Consider the following 14,021-nt stretch of genomic DNA (forward strand, 5'->3'; position numbering starts at 1 on the left):
TCACATGGAAAGCAAATGCTTTCATACAACGAAGCTCTCTTTTGGACTCAGACCAAGGAGAATCTTTCACTTCTCTTTAGGAGGTAGACTATGAGAGAAGTGAACACTCCATATGCATGCACACATATGTTCGTTCACCTGCACACATATGTGAAGAGGCATACACACATCCACATCCATTCACACCCACACTTGGGAATCTTTAATTAAGAATATTTTTAAAAAATGAGATAGAGTCTCAGCTCAATGCTTTTCCTTTTCTGAAGTGCAGGTAGAGTTTGCTTGAACAAAATCTAGAAAACTTGGGATGGGGGCAGAGAATGGCATGAAGGAAAAACACAACTGGCCTTAGGTTGATTGTTGTTAAGCTGACTCGTAGATTTTAATTCATGAGCCATCAGCAACTCATTTCAGAGGCTACTAACCCCCATAAATTACACTGCTCTGTGTACTTGGCGATCCCTAACAACTCGGTAACAGCTACGGTCTACATGGTACTTTCTTTGCTCACCCCTAGATTTATATGTTTCTCCAAAAACTGGTCCTCTGTTCTAGGCAGGATTTTTCTTGCTTCTAACTCTGCTGCTGTCATTGCTGGCTGAGCCCACACAGCCTCTGCAGAGGTGGTTCCATGCTGCCAACGTTGGTGATCTGAGAACAAAAGAGGGCGAGCGACGCTGTCTTCAGTACTCTATGTGGAAAGGATAGTCCTTGTGATTTTCAGTTCTGAAAAACAGAATCAAAAATTACAAGCAGAAATAGAGAGCAGGCATCTTTAAAGGAAACATCTTAAGTGACAGGGCAGGGGTGTGCTTTTCTAACTCTCTAGTTTATAAATTAGTCATTGTCTTTATTCACTGGCCCAACAATTAACAGGGAAAAATTACAGTAGGGTTTAATTAACCTTGAATATTAACGGTAAAGATTGTTCTAGAACCAGTCACTGTGCTTGTCTTTATCTTTGAAAAGAAGTAAAGGAGAAAGATTAACGGTAAAGATTGTTCTAGAACCAGTCACTGTGCTTGTCTTTATCTTTGAAAAGAAGTAAAGGAGAAAGACTTACGATGGGAATGTGGCCAACCGGAGGTTCTTGTCAAGGCTGAGGAGTTCTTCCATATCTTTTTCTGTTAATTCAAAATCAAATACCTAGAACCAAAATCAGATGATCATAGGCAATTCAGATTAAACCCCATCTAATTGGCATATGTGTTCCCTAAAATAGACACCAAGATGGGACAGAAATTCTTCATTAAGCACTTAGAACTTCCCGTAAAAGACTGCTGAGCCTTCCAAAATGCACTTTGATTTTCACTGCTTGGTGGGCTCAGGCTTAGTCTCAGTTAAATTTAAGAAACCTTGGTAAGATGAACTATATATTGTTTTTATCTTATGGGGGTGAGGAACAAAGAGGAAGAGTTTCAAAAAAGCAAAGTATTTTCTTCACTGATCTACCTCCTTCTCTCCAAAGGAAAAAGCCATTGCTCCTTCTACCCCATCAGCTAGGAAGTCAGTTGGTATTGACTCTAGCATCAAATCACACAAGAACATTTTGAGTAACTTCAATCAAATAGTATTCTTACCTCTTTGCCCTTCGCCCTCTAACACACTGAGGGCTATGATCAAATTCCTCAACAACAGTATCTCACAGTGACTAACACTGCAGCTGAGGGTCTGAACCCAAGGAAAAGGAACAGAAGAACAACCAGAAGCTTCACCATGCCCTAAGGAGGGAAGCTGTTGGACTCCCACCTCTACCCTAAGGAGACTGATATACTTATATTCAGGTTTGGCCAAACCAGCCACACAGCATATATGGGAGTTGTAGAGAGCCAGCCTTAGTGCTGGAGTCATTGTGACCACGGGGAGAAGTACACAATACTAAAGGGGTACTCTGAGCTGTCAGAGCAGCATAGGTGCTTGTATTGAAAGGCTTTGACCAACTCAGAGGACAAGCCCACAGTCTACTATCCTTGATATTTTCCTTCCAGTTAAACTCAGGTACACAACTCCTGGCTCCTCCAAACTAATTGGTACTTTCTCTTGAGCCTCTTCTAAATGGACACTATTCTCTATCCTCAGCATCAGGTCCAATTCTGCTGCTTGGTCAAGTTTTAAAAGACTATCTTCAAAAAAGCTGTTCTCAATCAGAGTTTTGTATGTGGATTGCTAATTAAGTTGTCTAGCCCTTCAGTTTTCACTGATTCATGAAGAACATAAACACCCACAGCAGCTGCCCTCACGAGACTAGTGGACAAACCCCATATGGCTCAGACTGGTGATCACCAACCTGTATTCCTTCCTCATGAGCACAATTATTGTGTGACAGAATTACTGAATGGGATGAAGGTGCGCATTCCCAAATGTGGTCTGTTACATGCTTCCCCAGGAGTTCCTCTTACCTCTTTCCCCATCTTCGGTTGAATGGAGAAGACACCCAGCTTTGGCAGGTAGGGGGACAGGACATAATAAGAGCCGGGCCTGACTCACTATGTGAAAGGCTAACCACCAACACAGGTCATAGAAGAATACACCTCTGTCAGGTGAAGGCCACAGAGATCTGGTTGGTTGGTTGTTATGGAAGTTAGCCAGCCCTCCACTCTCTAAGTCATGATCTAAAACACTCTAGAATCAGGAAATGCCCACCTGGAAATTCTCCCTGATCCGACTTGGGGTGACAGATTTGGGTATCACTATCACGTTCCTTTGGATCTGAAATCGGATCAAAATCTGTAGGAAAGAAAGTTTCACATAGAAATAAAACAAATGGAAACAAGACACTACAGTAGCTTAGCTTCATTGTACAGTAAGACTTCAAAAGCCTTGGTCATCTCAAAGGCCTTTAGAAATCAAACTTAATTGCTTTGTCAATACATCTGTAATGAATGCCATCAGCCCAAAGAGAAGGACAGAGGACTCGTTCACACCTTCACTAGAATCCCTCAGCATGTACCTGGTTTTACAAATGATCAGGACATTCGGATAAGGCTGATGTTAATGACTGATCTCTCTCACACTGGTTGTCCATGAAGCTGACAGGGCAGAGAAAGTGGCACTGGAGGGCATCCAGTTGACTGCCGGAAAAGGCAGCATGTATGGCTCGACTGGCTGAGGACATGGAAGCAACCAACGTAGAGCTCCAAACTGGGAAGCTCTGGCGAATCAACTCATCAGGGTGAGCTGACAAGGCTCGGGACCTGGGGAGAGGGGATGAAGTGTGATCTCAGCACATGACAGTTCTTTCCACATACCTGAGCAGAAGATTTTGCATGCTTCTTTGCGATCTTCTGAATGACAGCATCATCCAACAAGTCAACCCCATCTCTAGAGAGACACAGCAAAGCGGGTCGAGTCAGGAGAAAGAAAATGGACTTTCCTCTAAGATTAAAAGTTTACTGTTTGTTTATTTTACTTGCTTATTTTTGGGGTAACTCACTTGGACTTCATCAACTTCAAACTCAGTCTTCTTACTTCTGTAACCTGAGTGCTTGGATTGCAGGCAGGTGTCACCAGACCTGGGTAAGCTTTACTATTTTCCGCTTGTAAAAACTTTTACTACAAGATATGTTTAAGACTATAAACATATTCATCAAAATTCTATCCAGGCAAGGGTCCTAGTGAATAAGAAAGCCATTTTATTTTATTTTAGACAGGGTGTCATGTCTGGCTTTGAGCTTGCTATACAGCATGAGTATGACTTTGAACTTCTGATCTTTCTGCCTCCTCTTCAAACTGTTGGGGTTACAGGTGTGCACTACCACATTTGGTTTACACAGCGCTGGGGAATCAAACCCAGAAAATCATCTTTTATTAAGCAGTTAACAGGTTTAAAGAACAAAGTTAGTCACAGCTCTCAACAGATTCAGAAAGAACCAGACAGAGTGCTATCTTGCCCTAAACTCACTCTAGCAGAGATTCTTCTACACAAAGGCTCAGCTGTAAAATATACCCCAGCCTCCTAAGAACTCCCAAGCTGCTCTCAAGTCCAAATATACACTCCCTATTTCGCACAGAAAACACAGAGCTAAGGAAACTGAAGTAAGTCCCGCCTTTCCTGGCTTCCTAACACTTTCCTGGCATCCAGCTTGAGGGTAGGAATAGATAAGAAGAGACAGCCTCTGCAGTCAGGCGACATCAGTGACAAACAATGCAAAGAAACCCAGTGCATCAGATAGTGGAAGGGAATGAAGGTGAGATGTTATGACAAGATCAAGGCACCAAATACAGCAAGGAGATCATGGAAACTTCCTGGAGGCCACAGTGCTCCCGACCTGAGCATGACAACAGAAACAAGAGCAAGCAAACTCAAGAAAGAGAAAACGACAGATTCTTAGTATACGCAAAAAAAAAAGTATATGCAAAGTTGCAAAGACTAGAAAGAATATTCTATCCAAACACCCATCAGTAGTTTTCTTTGATTGATATGTTGACGGTTTACAGGACTGGGGAAAAGTGTGACCAGAGGAGGATGAAGCCAGGTCAGCTCCTCCACACAGGCTCAGAAAGAACAAAGTTAAGTAGGAAACACATGATCGTGTCCAATGAGATCACTTCAGTTAGCAGGTGAGTAGCCCAAAGGAACGGGTGGATCTGCAAGGGAGTTAAGTGGTTAAGAACCTTAAGCCATCTGCATTTCATTAAGGTAGAGGTGATAACAGCAGAGAGTGAAAGACAGATTCCAGGTTCTCCTGGCACAATAAGCAACTGATCTTGGCAATGGATTGGAGAGGGATAAGAAAAAGGGATGCATCTACAGTTCTGGCTTAGGTAGCTCCGTAAGGGAAAGGTACAAGCTCCAGGTATAAAGAAAGAAGACATCACTGTAACATTATCTAAGGACTGAATTTTGTGACATGCCCTGAATCAAAGGGTAGCAGCTGTCTGATGAACTACTGGGCAGATCAGCAAAGGGTTTTGCTTCAGGCTGGGTCTGTCTTTTCAAAGCTGGTTACCCTCTTAGGGAAGCCCAAACAAGGCAACTCTCCAGCCTGAGAAGTAGCTACCTACATTCTCCCTGGGGCCTGAGAGGTGTAGGAAGCCCCCTCTACACTCTCTCAGTGAAGCTCCTCCAAATCTCAAATGAAACAAGAGGGGGGCATCTAGCATCTGTTAGCATTTGGATTAGCACAGTCTCTAACATGCCCTTACCTTGAGCCACCAAGAGGACGGTAAGCAGTCACAGACACATTTCTCTTATGGCAAAAATCAATCAGATTCTTCTGAGTAAGATATGGGTGGCATTCAATCTACAAACATAACCATAGTGCACCAAAATAATCCAGACAAGTGGCATACCAGGAAAGCACCAAAGAGAAGACATACTTGATGTCCCCCCTGTCACTAACTAGGTATAAAACCTCTCTCTTAAGGTCTGGGTGTCTCCATCTACAAATGAGTAGGTTGGTCTCTGGCATCTCCAAGATGTCAAATGCTATAAATGGCTCCAGTTCCACACTCTCAGGTCTCTATATCACGCAGACATTCCTTCTCAGTGAAGCTTCTTCCATCATGCAGGAACAAGCCTGAGTAGTCTGAATCCACTCCCTCTCCCTCCTGCCCTTCAAGGTTCCTATGGTACTCACATTACCCAACGCCTCACACGTTTAATTTGCTTATTGGCTATCTTTTGTTACCAGGACTTTAGTTTCAAACACAAGCCTTGAAAACAGTTATTTCTACCTCTCCCATTTCAGGTTATAAACAGACTTAGAATTAATGCTCATTTAGAGGAAACTGAAGAGAATTATGAGCAGCACCTTGGCTTTCAGGATCATGCCACATCCAGCAAGATCAACTTGCAGGGAAGTTTCCTTTGAAGGACTGCTGCTGTTAGCCGCAGTATGCACTTGTCACAAGTAATTCTCTAATTGCATGCATTCAACAAATAGGTACTGAAAAACTTCAAATGCTCAAGTTTTGAGCTTTACCTACAATTAAATTCAGACGAAACTTCTTATGGTCATTAAACCCTGGTGACAAATAATAGCCAGTAAACGTACAAAATGTGAGATTTGGGGTACTGTAAGTGCTGTGGCCAAATGTGAAGGGCAGCTGGGGGGTGGGGAGAAGATTCATTTCTGCACTCTGCAAGCCTGGGTGGAGACAGTGTTACCCACTACTCTTTCGCATGGGCTGGATGAGTGGACTGGAAGGGCTGCCCTCCTTTAGTGAGGGTGAAGGGTCTGAGAGGATCCTGCTCTTCTGAACACACTTGGTCGTCTGCCTCCAAACCCAGGCCAAGAATCGAGATCCATGTCACACTCCACCCACCCAAGGCATCACCTAACCACATGAGCTGTAAAGGAAGACATCTGCCCATTCACATCTGCCTGTCACCTCATTTCAATTCGGACAGCTAACACAGGCAAGCATGTTACCTTTCTCACTCACCACATGGAGGGAAAGAGAATAACACTGTGCAAAACTTCTGACCATCTACCAGCTCACCTGGTTAGTAACTGGCTTGAACCTCAAACCAGGCTTATTCAAAAGCTTCTCAAGCTGTCCATGGTTAAAGTTTGACACCCCAAGGTGCTTCACCAGCCCCTCAATCACCAGATCCTCCATGGCCTGAAAGAGAAAAACATGTGCTGAGTACATAAGTTATATGGTTTGTCTAGCCCCATGACAAGCCATGTCCCTTAGCGACTTGCCATAGTGCTCCAATATTTTAAAAGTATTTTACTTGACGTTACACGATCATGTGGACAACAGTCTCCACACCAGGGCTGTTTTAAAGTTACATGGAATGAGAGACACACAACATTTGGCCTCAGTTAGAACCCAGCAAGCATTCGGCATTATTTCCAATCTCCTTAAGCCTGTGCTCCGAGGTGACCTACAGCGACCCCTCCACTGCCGGCTCCATTTGTTCACTTTGCTTTCCAGCTACGCATCCGCCCTGAGCGTGGCGACGGGTCAGCACTCTTGTTTCCCACTCTCCCCATTACACATTTTCAGTAATTTGAGGGCAAAGCGATCTGAAACTGGGCTGACCTCTGATAAATGAGCCTTGGACCTGGGCTTTCCGAAAACCCATGAGCTGCAGGACAGCGCAGAATCACACCTGAGTCTCCAGCGATGATGAAGACAGGGACCAGAGAATTAGCACTCTGTAATAATCACCCAATAAACACCATGCATGTTTAAACGCCTGGTGTATGACCAAAATCTTTCATGAGCAGAAGCCCAAGGTGACAGAAATGGCTGGAACCCCAAAAGTACTTTGTTTAGTTTCTTTCTGGTTAGTTTCCAAGTTCATAATTTTCCAGGAGAGGCTGTCAGTGCCCAGCCCAGAGACATCTCCCTGTCTGTCCTGGTCCTCTTGTATCTCTTTTTAAGGGACTGAAATAGCGCTAATTTCAGCCATCATTCTCACAGGCATGGCTCCATATTGGATCGTCTGAGTTAAAACTCTTCCCTAAGCTTTGCTGATTTATACTTACACTTGTTCAAATGTGCTGATGTTCTGTTCCTCAAGCTGGGCAGCAACAGTCGGAGAGTCCTGCTAGTCTCTGTTCCGACTTTGTCAACTTCACTGATCATGAGACTCTCAAGTCCACCACCTTGCTTATTTTTCTTACCACCTCCACTCAAATGTTCACCATTTTTCATCTAGATCTGGGACACTGACTGACTTGACACTTCGCCACCTGGCCACTAACTTTTTCCTTTTCCTACCTTCCCAATGTGGGCTTTAAATGAGGCCAACATTATGTTTTTGTAACAATTAAAAGAGAACCTACAGGAACTAGGAGAGAACTGCAATGCCAGAGATTGCCAGAGGCTTATGGAAATAGGAATTTTAAAAATTCTCCTTTTTTTTTATTACTCTGTATTTCCTGGGGGGAAATAGTATGTTTTAATTTTAAAAAAGAAACAGTTGTGGGAAAAGAGTGATCTGTATTATTCCCTACACTGCACTAGGTTAAAATAGTGAGAAATTCATTTGGTATCTTCAGTTTTTCAAGTATCCATCCATAATTCATGGTGTGTATTAGCTACTTTTCTTATTTGCACAAGATCCTCAAAAAGGCAACCTAAGGAAGGGTCTATTTTTGGCTTCTAGTTTAAAGGTGTGGCTGGTCATCTATCATGGTAGGGGAGTGTGGTAACAGGAATGTGAGGACCTTGGCCACAATGCATCCACTGTAAGGAAATGGACAGAGATGCACACTTGTGCCCGAGAAACTCTCTTTATTCAGTCTAAGACCCCAGTTCAAGGAATGATTCTGCCAACATTTAGGGTGACTCCTTTGAGCCTCATTTAATTCAATCTAGGAACCTCTTTAAAGATTGCCAAGGGGTTTGATTCTTGACCTAACTGATTCTAGATTATGTCCAGTTGACAGTCCATATTTAACCATCATATACTGCAAGCCACATATCTGAAGTGTAGGACCTGGTGTATTTGAACATAGAAGCGTGAGAGATCTTGTGCAACTTTCATCTGGGTATGTGTGAATGGGGGTGACGTAGCCAGATGGCGTGCTTCAACTTACCTCCCACGTGTCCAGAAAGCTGGTGTTACTGGGAATAACCATGCCATTGCAATCCAAAGGTACGTCTTTTTTTCCAGGCTGTGAGAACCAGAAGAAAAAGAGCTTATTGGGGCTTGTGGCATCCTCCACCAGAAGACTATGTAGGAGAGAACACAGATGTACAGAGTCTGCACTGGTGGATTTGCATCTTAGCTTTAGCCCTGCCACTAAATCCTACTGGCTTTGCTGTGCCTCTTTTCCTCTCTAGGCTCAGTTGCTACTTTAAGACCAAGAATGAAGGGAAGGTGAGGCCAGCAAAATTCCATCATGAAACTTGCTCAAAGTTTGAATCCCTGACTGATTCAGATTTTTAAAATCAGGGAACAATGGGACTTCCTTCATGTCCTAATATATTCAATTGTCTCCCAACAATATTATTAGGATCTTTACTCCTCAACAACCTCCCATCAAGGTTAGTGACAACCAAGTGAGAATACAAAGGCAGGGTGTGGAGGGAAAAGGCAAACATGCTAAGGGGTAAAAAAACCTAGTCACTCTGCTGAACAGCAACAAGGGCTTACAGACTACCTGTCTCTTGTGACCAATCATACCTTCCTTCAGGTCAAAGGACAAGTATCAAATATATATATATAATTTCTAATAATTTCAAATGTTGGAAGTTGCAGCTTAATTCATATTTATATACATTTTCTATGATAAAACATTTGTCTGGGTCTTTGCAGGAATTCAGTCATAAAATCAGTGGTACCTTGAAGCCCATGGGCCAGTGTATGAGATAGAGGTCCAGGTAATCCAAGTTTAAGGCCTTCAGGGTATTGGTGCATGCTGTTTTAACCAAGGACTTCTTGTGGTAGGTACACCATAGCTACAAAAAAGAAGGGAGACTGTTGTTACACTGCCACGATCTAAAACCAACAGGTCGTACACTCATCAGTGGTTCCCACAAACTTTCATGTGACAACACAACACATCAAGTTCTGAAGAAATACAGAGACATTTTCCTTAGAAAAGGATGATCCTTATCCATAGCAGGAAGCCTTCCAAACTCAAGGGAGCTTAAGGGTGATGTGGAATGTCTTTCCATATATGTGTTGTTTTTATTGGTTCATGATTAAAGCTGTTTTGGCCAATGGCTTAGCAGAGTAAAGCCAGGCGAGAAATCCTAACAGAAATACATAGAGAGAGTAGGCAGAGTCAAGCAGATGCCAGACAGCTACTGAGGAAACAAGGCATGTAGAAAATGGGGTAATGCCAGGGTCACATGGCAATCCACAGAATAATAGAAATGGGTTAATTTAAGATGTAAGAGCTAGCTACAAACAGTGTTGTAATTAATAGAGTTTCTGTGTGATTATTTCGGTCTGGGTAGCCGGAAAACTAAAGTACTGTCTCTATTTACATAAAGGCAACACAGGAAGACATTTAATGGGAGGCTGCTAGTCTATCCGAATGTTCAGTGAGAAACTGATAAACCAGCCTGCCTCTATCTTGGGCTTGAAAGCAATCTCAAAGTAAAGCCGAACTACATCATTTATGTTGATTATTAAATCTGTTTTGCAAAAGTTGGACTATGCCCCAACTATAACCTTAATGGTTCTAAATTGTCTGTTCCAGGAAGTGGCAACCGTGCTTTGTTTCAGGAGGTTGCTATGATCACCTTGCAAGCACACTTTTGTTTAGAAATTGTTGTGACCACCTTACAACCATGTCTTTGTTTCAGGAGGTTGTAATGACCAGCTTGTTATGCTTATGTTCTGCTTCTGTAGCAATTTGCCTGCTAAATCTCCTATGTGGAAAACCCCTACTCCTGAAATAGAAAACCCTTACCTTCCTTACCCATGTCCAATATTCATCATTCCAACTCCACCTATAGGGATGGCCCATGTGCACAAATAAAAAAGGCTTTTGAAAATTAATTTGACTATAATCTGTATCTTTCTCTTCACATCTATGGGACTAACAAGACCCTTGTCTTAAGGAAATTGGGTAGAATATTAGAGCAGAACATTAACCTCCTTAAACTCTTTAGTTTAAAAATGCTGACATTGGGACCCTGAGCCTATGCTGTCTAACAATTTGGGCAGAGCAGCTTTTAAGTCTTGGTTTAACCCTTGTGTTCTACAGGGCTTATTTTCCTACTCTCCTTCATAGCTGCCTCGCCTTTCTCACATTGCCAGCACAGAATTCATCATCTCCTGCACTGTGTATACAACCTGTTTAAAGTGCACATCCCTCCGGTCAGCTACCATTGTGTTCTATGCACGTGTCTGATTCGTATGGAAACCCAGCTGCCTGACTTAGAAACAGGGCTTTTCTCAACCCGCTGGATTTCAGGGAAAAGTACAAGCTTCTTATGCGCCAGAACATCGATGATTTGAACCCTGTCCATTTCTCCAGCCTCCATCTGCTGTGCTCCTGCCCAGCTCATGTTTGATTTCTGATTTCCTTCCTGCTTCTAAAGCTAATCATGGTAGCATCAAGTTCTTAGTGTGGACTTTGCCATGTGCACACTGACTCCAAGTTTAGGCATGGATATGTAGACAGAGTTCACAAGGGCTAGAGTTTTATCCTGCTCATCACAGACACAGAGGTGTCATCACTCAACCGAGCTTTGTGGGCATGAATGGACGGTTGATTGGTGGTATCTCTCCATAACCATTTGAACAGCTGAATTTAAAAACAAAACAAAACAAAACAAAAAAAAAACCCAAAACAAAACCTTAAGCAACCTTAAGCAAATCTACACTTGATGTAACCTCGTAGGTTCATGAAGCTTCCTTGTTAGTTCTGAATCAACTGAAAACCAAAGACGCCATAAGAAAAACTAGAGGCTAGATTATTCCAGTTTTCTCAGTTTCCATCACTGCAGTGGCGGAGACCATACTGTCCTTGCAACTGAGAAACCTTACCTTACTGACGACAAACAGTTCCTCTCTTTTCACCACACCCTCCTTGATCTTGGAATTGATTCCCATTCCAACCTCACTCTCGTTGTGGTACAAGTACGCACAGTCAAAATGCCGGTATCCCACGTTGATAGCCTCCTCCACCGCGTTGGCTACTTCTCCTGGAGAGGCCTGCAATGTAATCAAACACAAGTATCCCTTCTGTCATTAGGGGCAAACAACTTAGTGTCTCTGTTGTCACCTGGGAAGCAGAACCAAGGAATATATAAACACCCAAATCTTGAAAACAGCACTATTATCAGCCAAACCGAAAGTTGGGGAATGTCAGAGTCAGAATGTGATTAGAAGTCTGACTGTCTCGCTTACTCATTTGGGAAAAGACCACCGACATTTCCAGCTCCTGCAGAGGACTGAGCTGCATGCCATGCTCCCCAGTGATTACTGAATGAGTAACAATAGACAGGGCATGAAGCAGTCTGAGATCTAACACTCAGGAATGTTCAATCAACTGTAAAGACAAACCAAGTGTTTATTCTCATAAAAATGATCCATCAGATACCTATACGACATATACAAGAGAAGTTCAATGATACAGTATACATTTCCATTAAATCTGAGTATAGCCAAAGCTAGTCTTGAATTTGAGCTCTTCCTTGCTTTGTTTTATAGTTTACTTAATAATTAAATTAAGTAAATTATGATATTATATTTATTATTCAAGTATAATAACTATTCAAAACAACATACATATCTAGCATAGCTACATTATTTAAGACCATCAGTCAATGTCAAATTGTGCTATGGTTTTCCAGTGCCTTCCATATTTTTGGAAATTCATACCCCAGTATCTTGAACAGAATTAAATTTTTTTACTGTGTTTAGAAGGCAATGCTTTTTTTCCTATTTTTTAACTTTAATTATAGTTATTAATGCTACTAAAACACACCAGTGTAATTGTTTTCATATAACAAATCACAGGTTCAGAGAAGTTCAAAACTAATGACTGAAGTATCCCTCTTCAGTTAGAGAAAACGAAAAAAAGAATGCTGTCAAGGAGCTAGCAAGTGCAAACATGACAGGCAAGAACAACAGAGGATAGGTATTTGAAGAATCTGAAATAGACCAACTTTGAAGACACCTCTTGATTTTCTTAAGCCTCTGTCTCAATAATTTCATGTTTCTTCCATATCAGCCTTTACTCTAATGAACCAAAGAGTACTCAAACCATAAAATTGCCTAAAAATCCCACTTTTACAAAAATTTCCAGAGAAACGTTTATTTTAAAAAAAACTTATCTAAACAGAATTTTTATTCATTTTTTCATACAAAGTATATTTACTATGTTTCTCCCCCTCGCAGACCTTCCTCACCCCTCTACCAACCCAAATTCATGTTCGTTCTCTATATAAAAGTGTTTTTCCAACATAAAATATCTACTGTGCAAGCTGTCCAATCACTAGCAAATACCTCTGCTGTCATTAAGTAGAAGCCAGAAGCAGGCATTAGTGCAATTGTTTATTTTTATTTGGTTATAGCATGCAAAGTAGAATGCTTCCTGGTGGTCGCTTCATGCACACTTTGTTGGCGTGCAAAGAGGATTAGAGCTACATTGCATAAATGATTCTTTGGAGACTGGGGGAGGAGGGATCCATGACTATCTCGGACAAGGTCGGGGTCAAGATCACTATGCTTTATATAGTTTATCCCGACTGCTTTTCAAACTGACAGGGAGCAAGTGTTTTAGGACCCTGTAACAGTTATTTCACAAGGGAGAGTCCGACCTCTCCTCTACCTCTTCAGGCAGGACCTTGATCAGAGCCCGGGTGTGGAAGGAGTCACCCCGCGTCCCTGACCGCTCCTAAGCAAGTATTCACCAGGCTCGAGCCCCCTTAATTAGCCCGACCACAGACGAAAGAGTATCCTTACCTTCCAGGTGCCTAAGCCCAGCCTAGGGATGATTTCCATGGTACCCCTTGGCTCTCTGGCTCAACCAGCAGCCAGCACTGGAGGGCCACGGGGCGGCCGCCGGCGCTCAGAAAAGTGGACAGTCTGAAGGGTAATGACGTGATTGTTGGCGTTCTGGCGCTCTAATTGGCTGGTGGAGGTCGCGAGGTTCTCTGGTTGGCTGGCAGCACGTCCATCTTTTAGCGGACTGAGCAACTGAGTTTGGTTGTGCAATGTTCACCTCATAAATCCTCCGGAATGTTAGGAGTCCTGTCTCCTAGCAACCTGGATAAAGTTCACGACTAACTCTGGCTATTTCGAGGAAGCAGGCTGGGGTACAGGTTTACTTCCTGGACATCAGATGCTTTAGGCTGATTTTCGTTCTTAGTAAACTGGAAAATAACCGGTTTGGGTGTAGTAACTTGCTGTGATTGTGTGTTCGTTTGATACTTTGTATTAAAACTATTTATAGATAAAATTATCATCTGTGAACAAGGAGAATTTTGCTTCTTCTTTCTCAACATGTAAATGTGTTATTTCCCCCCTCCCCGCCTTGCTTGTTAGTTTTATCTAATTTTTCCAATGTTGAAAAACAGAATTGAGAAAGTCACTGCCATGTTCCTAACAGTATAAAATATGATATGAATAGGATTTTCCCCAAGATGTATCTTAC

At 42.4% G+C, this 14,021-nt stretch overlaps 1 protein-coding gene across 2 annotated transcripts; it reads right to left on the bottom strand.

Annotated features, from left to right (window-relative positions):
- Window positions 1-353: 353 nt before the first annotated feature.
- LOC119817584 (1,5-anhydro-D-fructose reductase) lies at window positions 354-13,475 on the bottom strand. Of its 2 annotated transcripts, none has more exons than XM_038334907.2 (10): window positions 13,331-13,475; window positions 11,408-11,575; window positions 9,247-9,363; window positions 8,499-8,576; window positions 6,445-6,567; window positions 5,146-5,243; window positions 3,249-3,321; window positions 2,644-2,727; window positions 1,064-1,146; window positions 354-651 (listed from the first exon to the last, which is right to left on the bottom strand). In XM_038334907.2, exons 1-10 carry the CDS (start codon window positions 13,367-13,369, stop codon window positions 552-554), a joined length of 963 nt encoding a protein of 320 aa, XP_038190835.1. In that variant the 5' UTR covers window positions 13,370-13,475; the 3' UTR covers window positions 354-551. The 2 variants fall into 2 exon arrangements, with proteins under 2 accessions (XP_038190835.1, XP_038190836.1); XM_038334908.2 differs by having other exon boundaries at window positions 354-726.
- Window positions 13,476-14,021: the final 546 nt, after the last annotated feature.

Source organism: Arvicola amphibius, chromosome 6 (assembly GCF_903992535.2).
Source record: "Arvicola amphibius chromosome 6, mArvAmp1.2, whole genome shotgun sequence".
Classification (NCBI taxonomy): Eukaryota; Metazoa; Chordata; class Mammalia; order Rodentia; family Cricetidae; genus Arvicola; species Arvicola amphibius.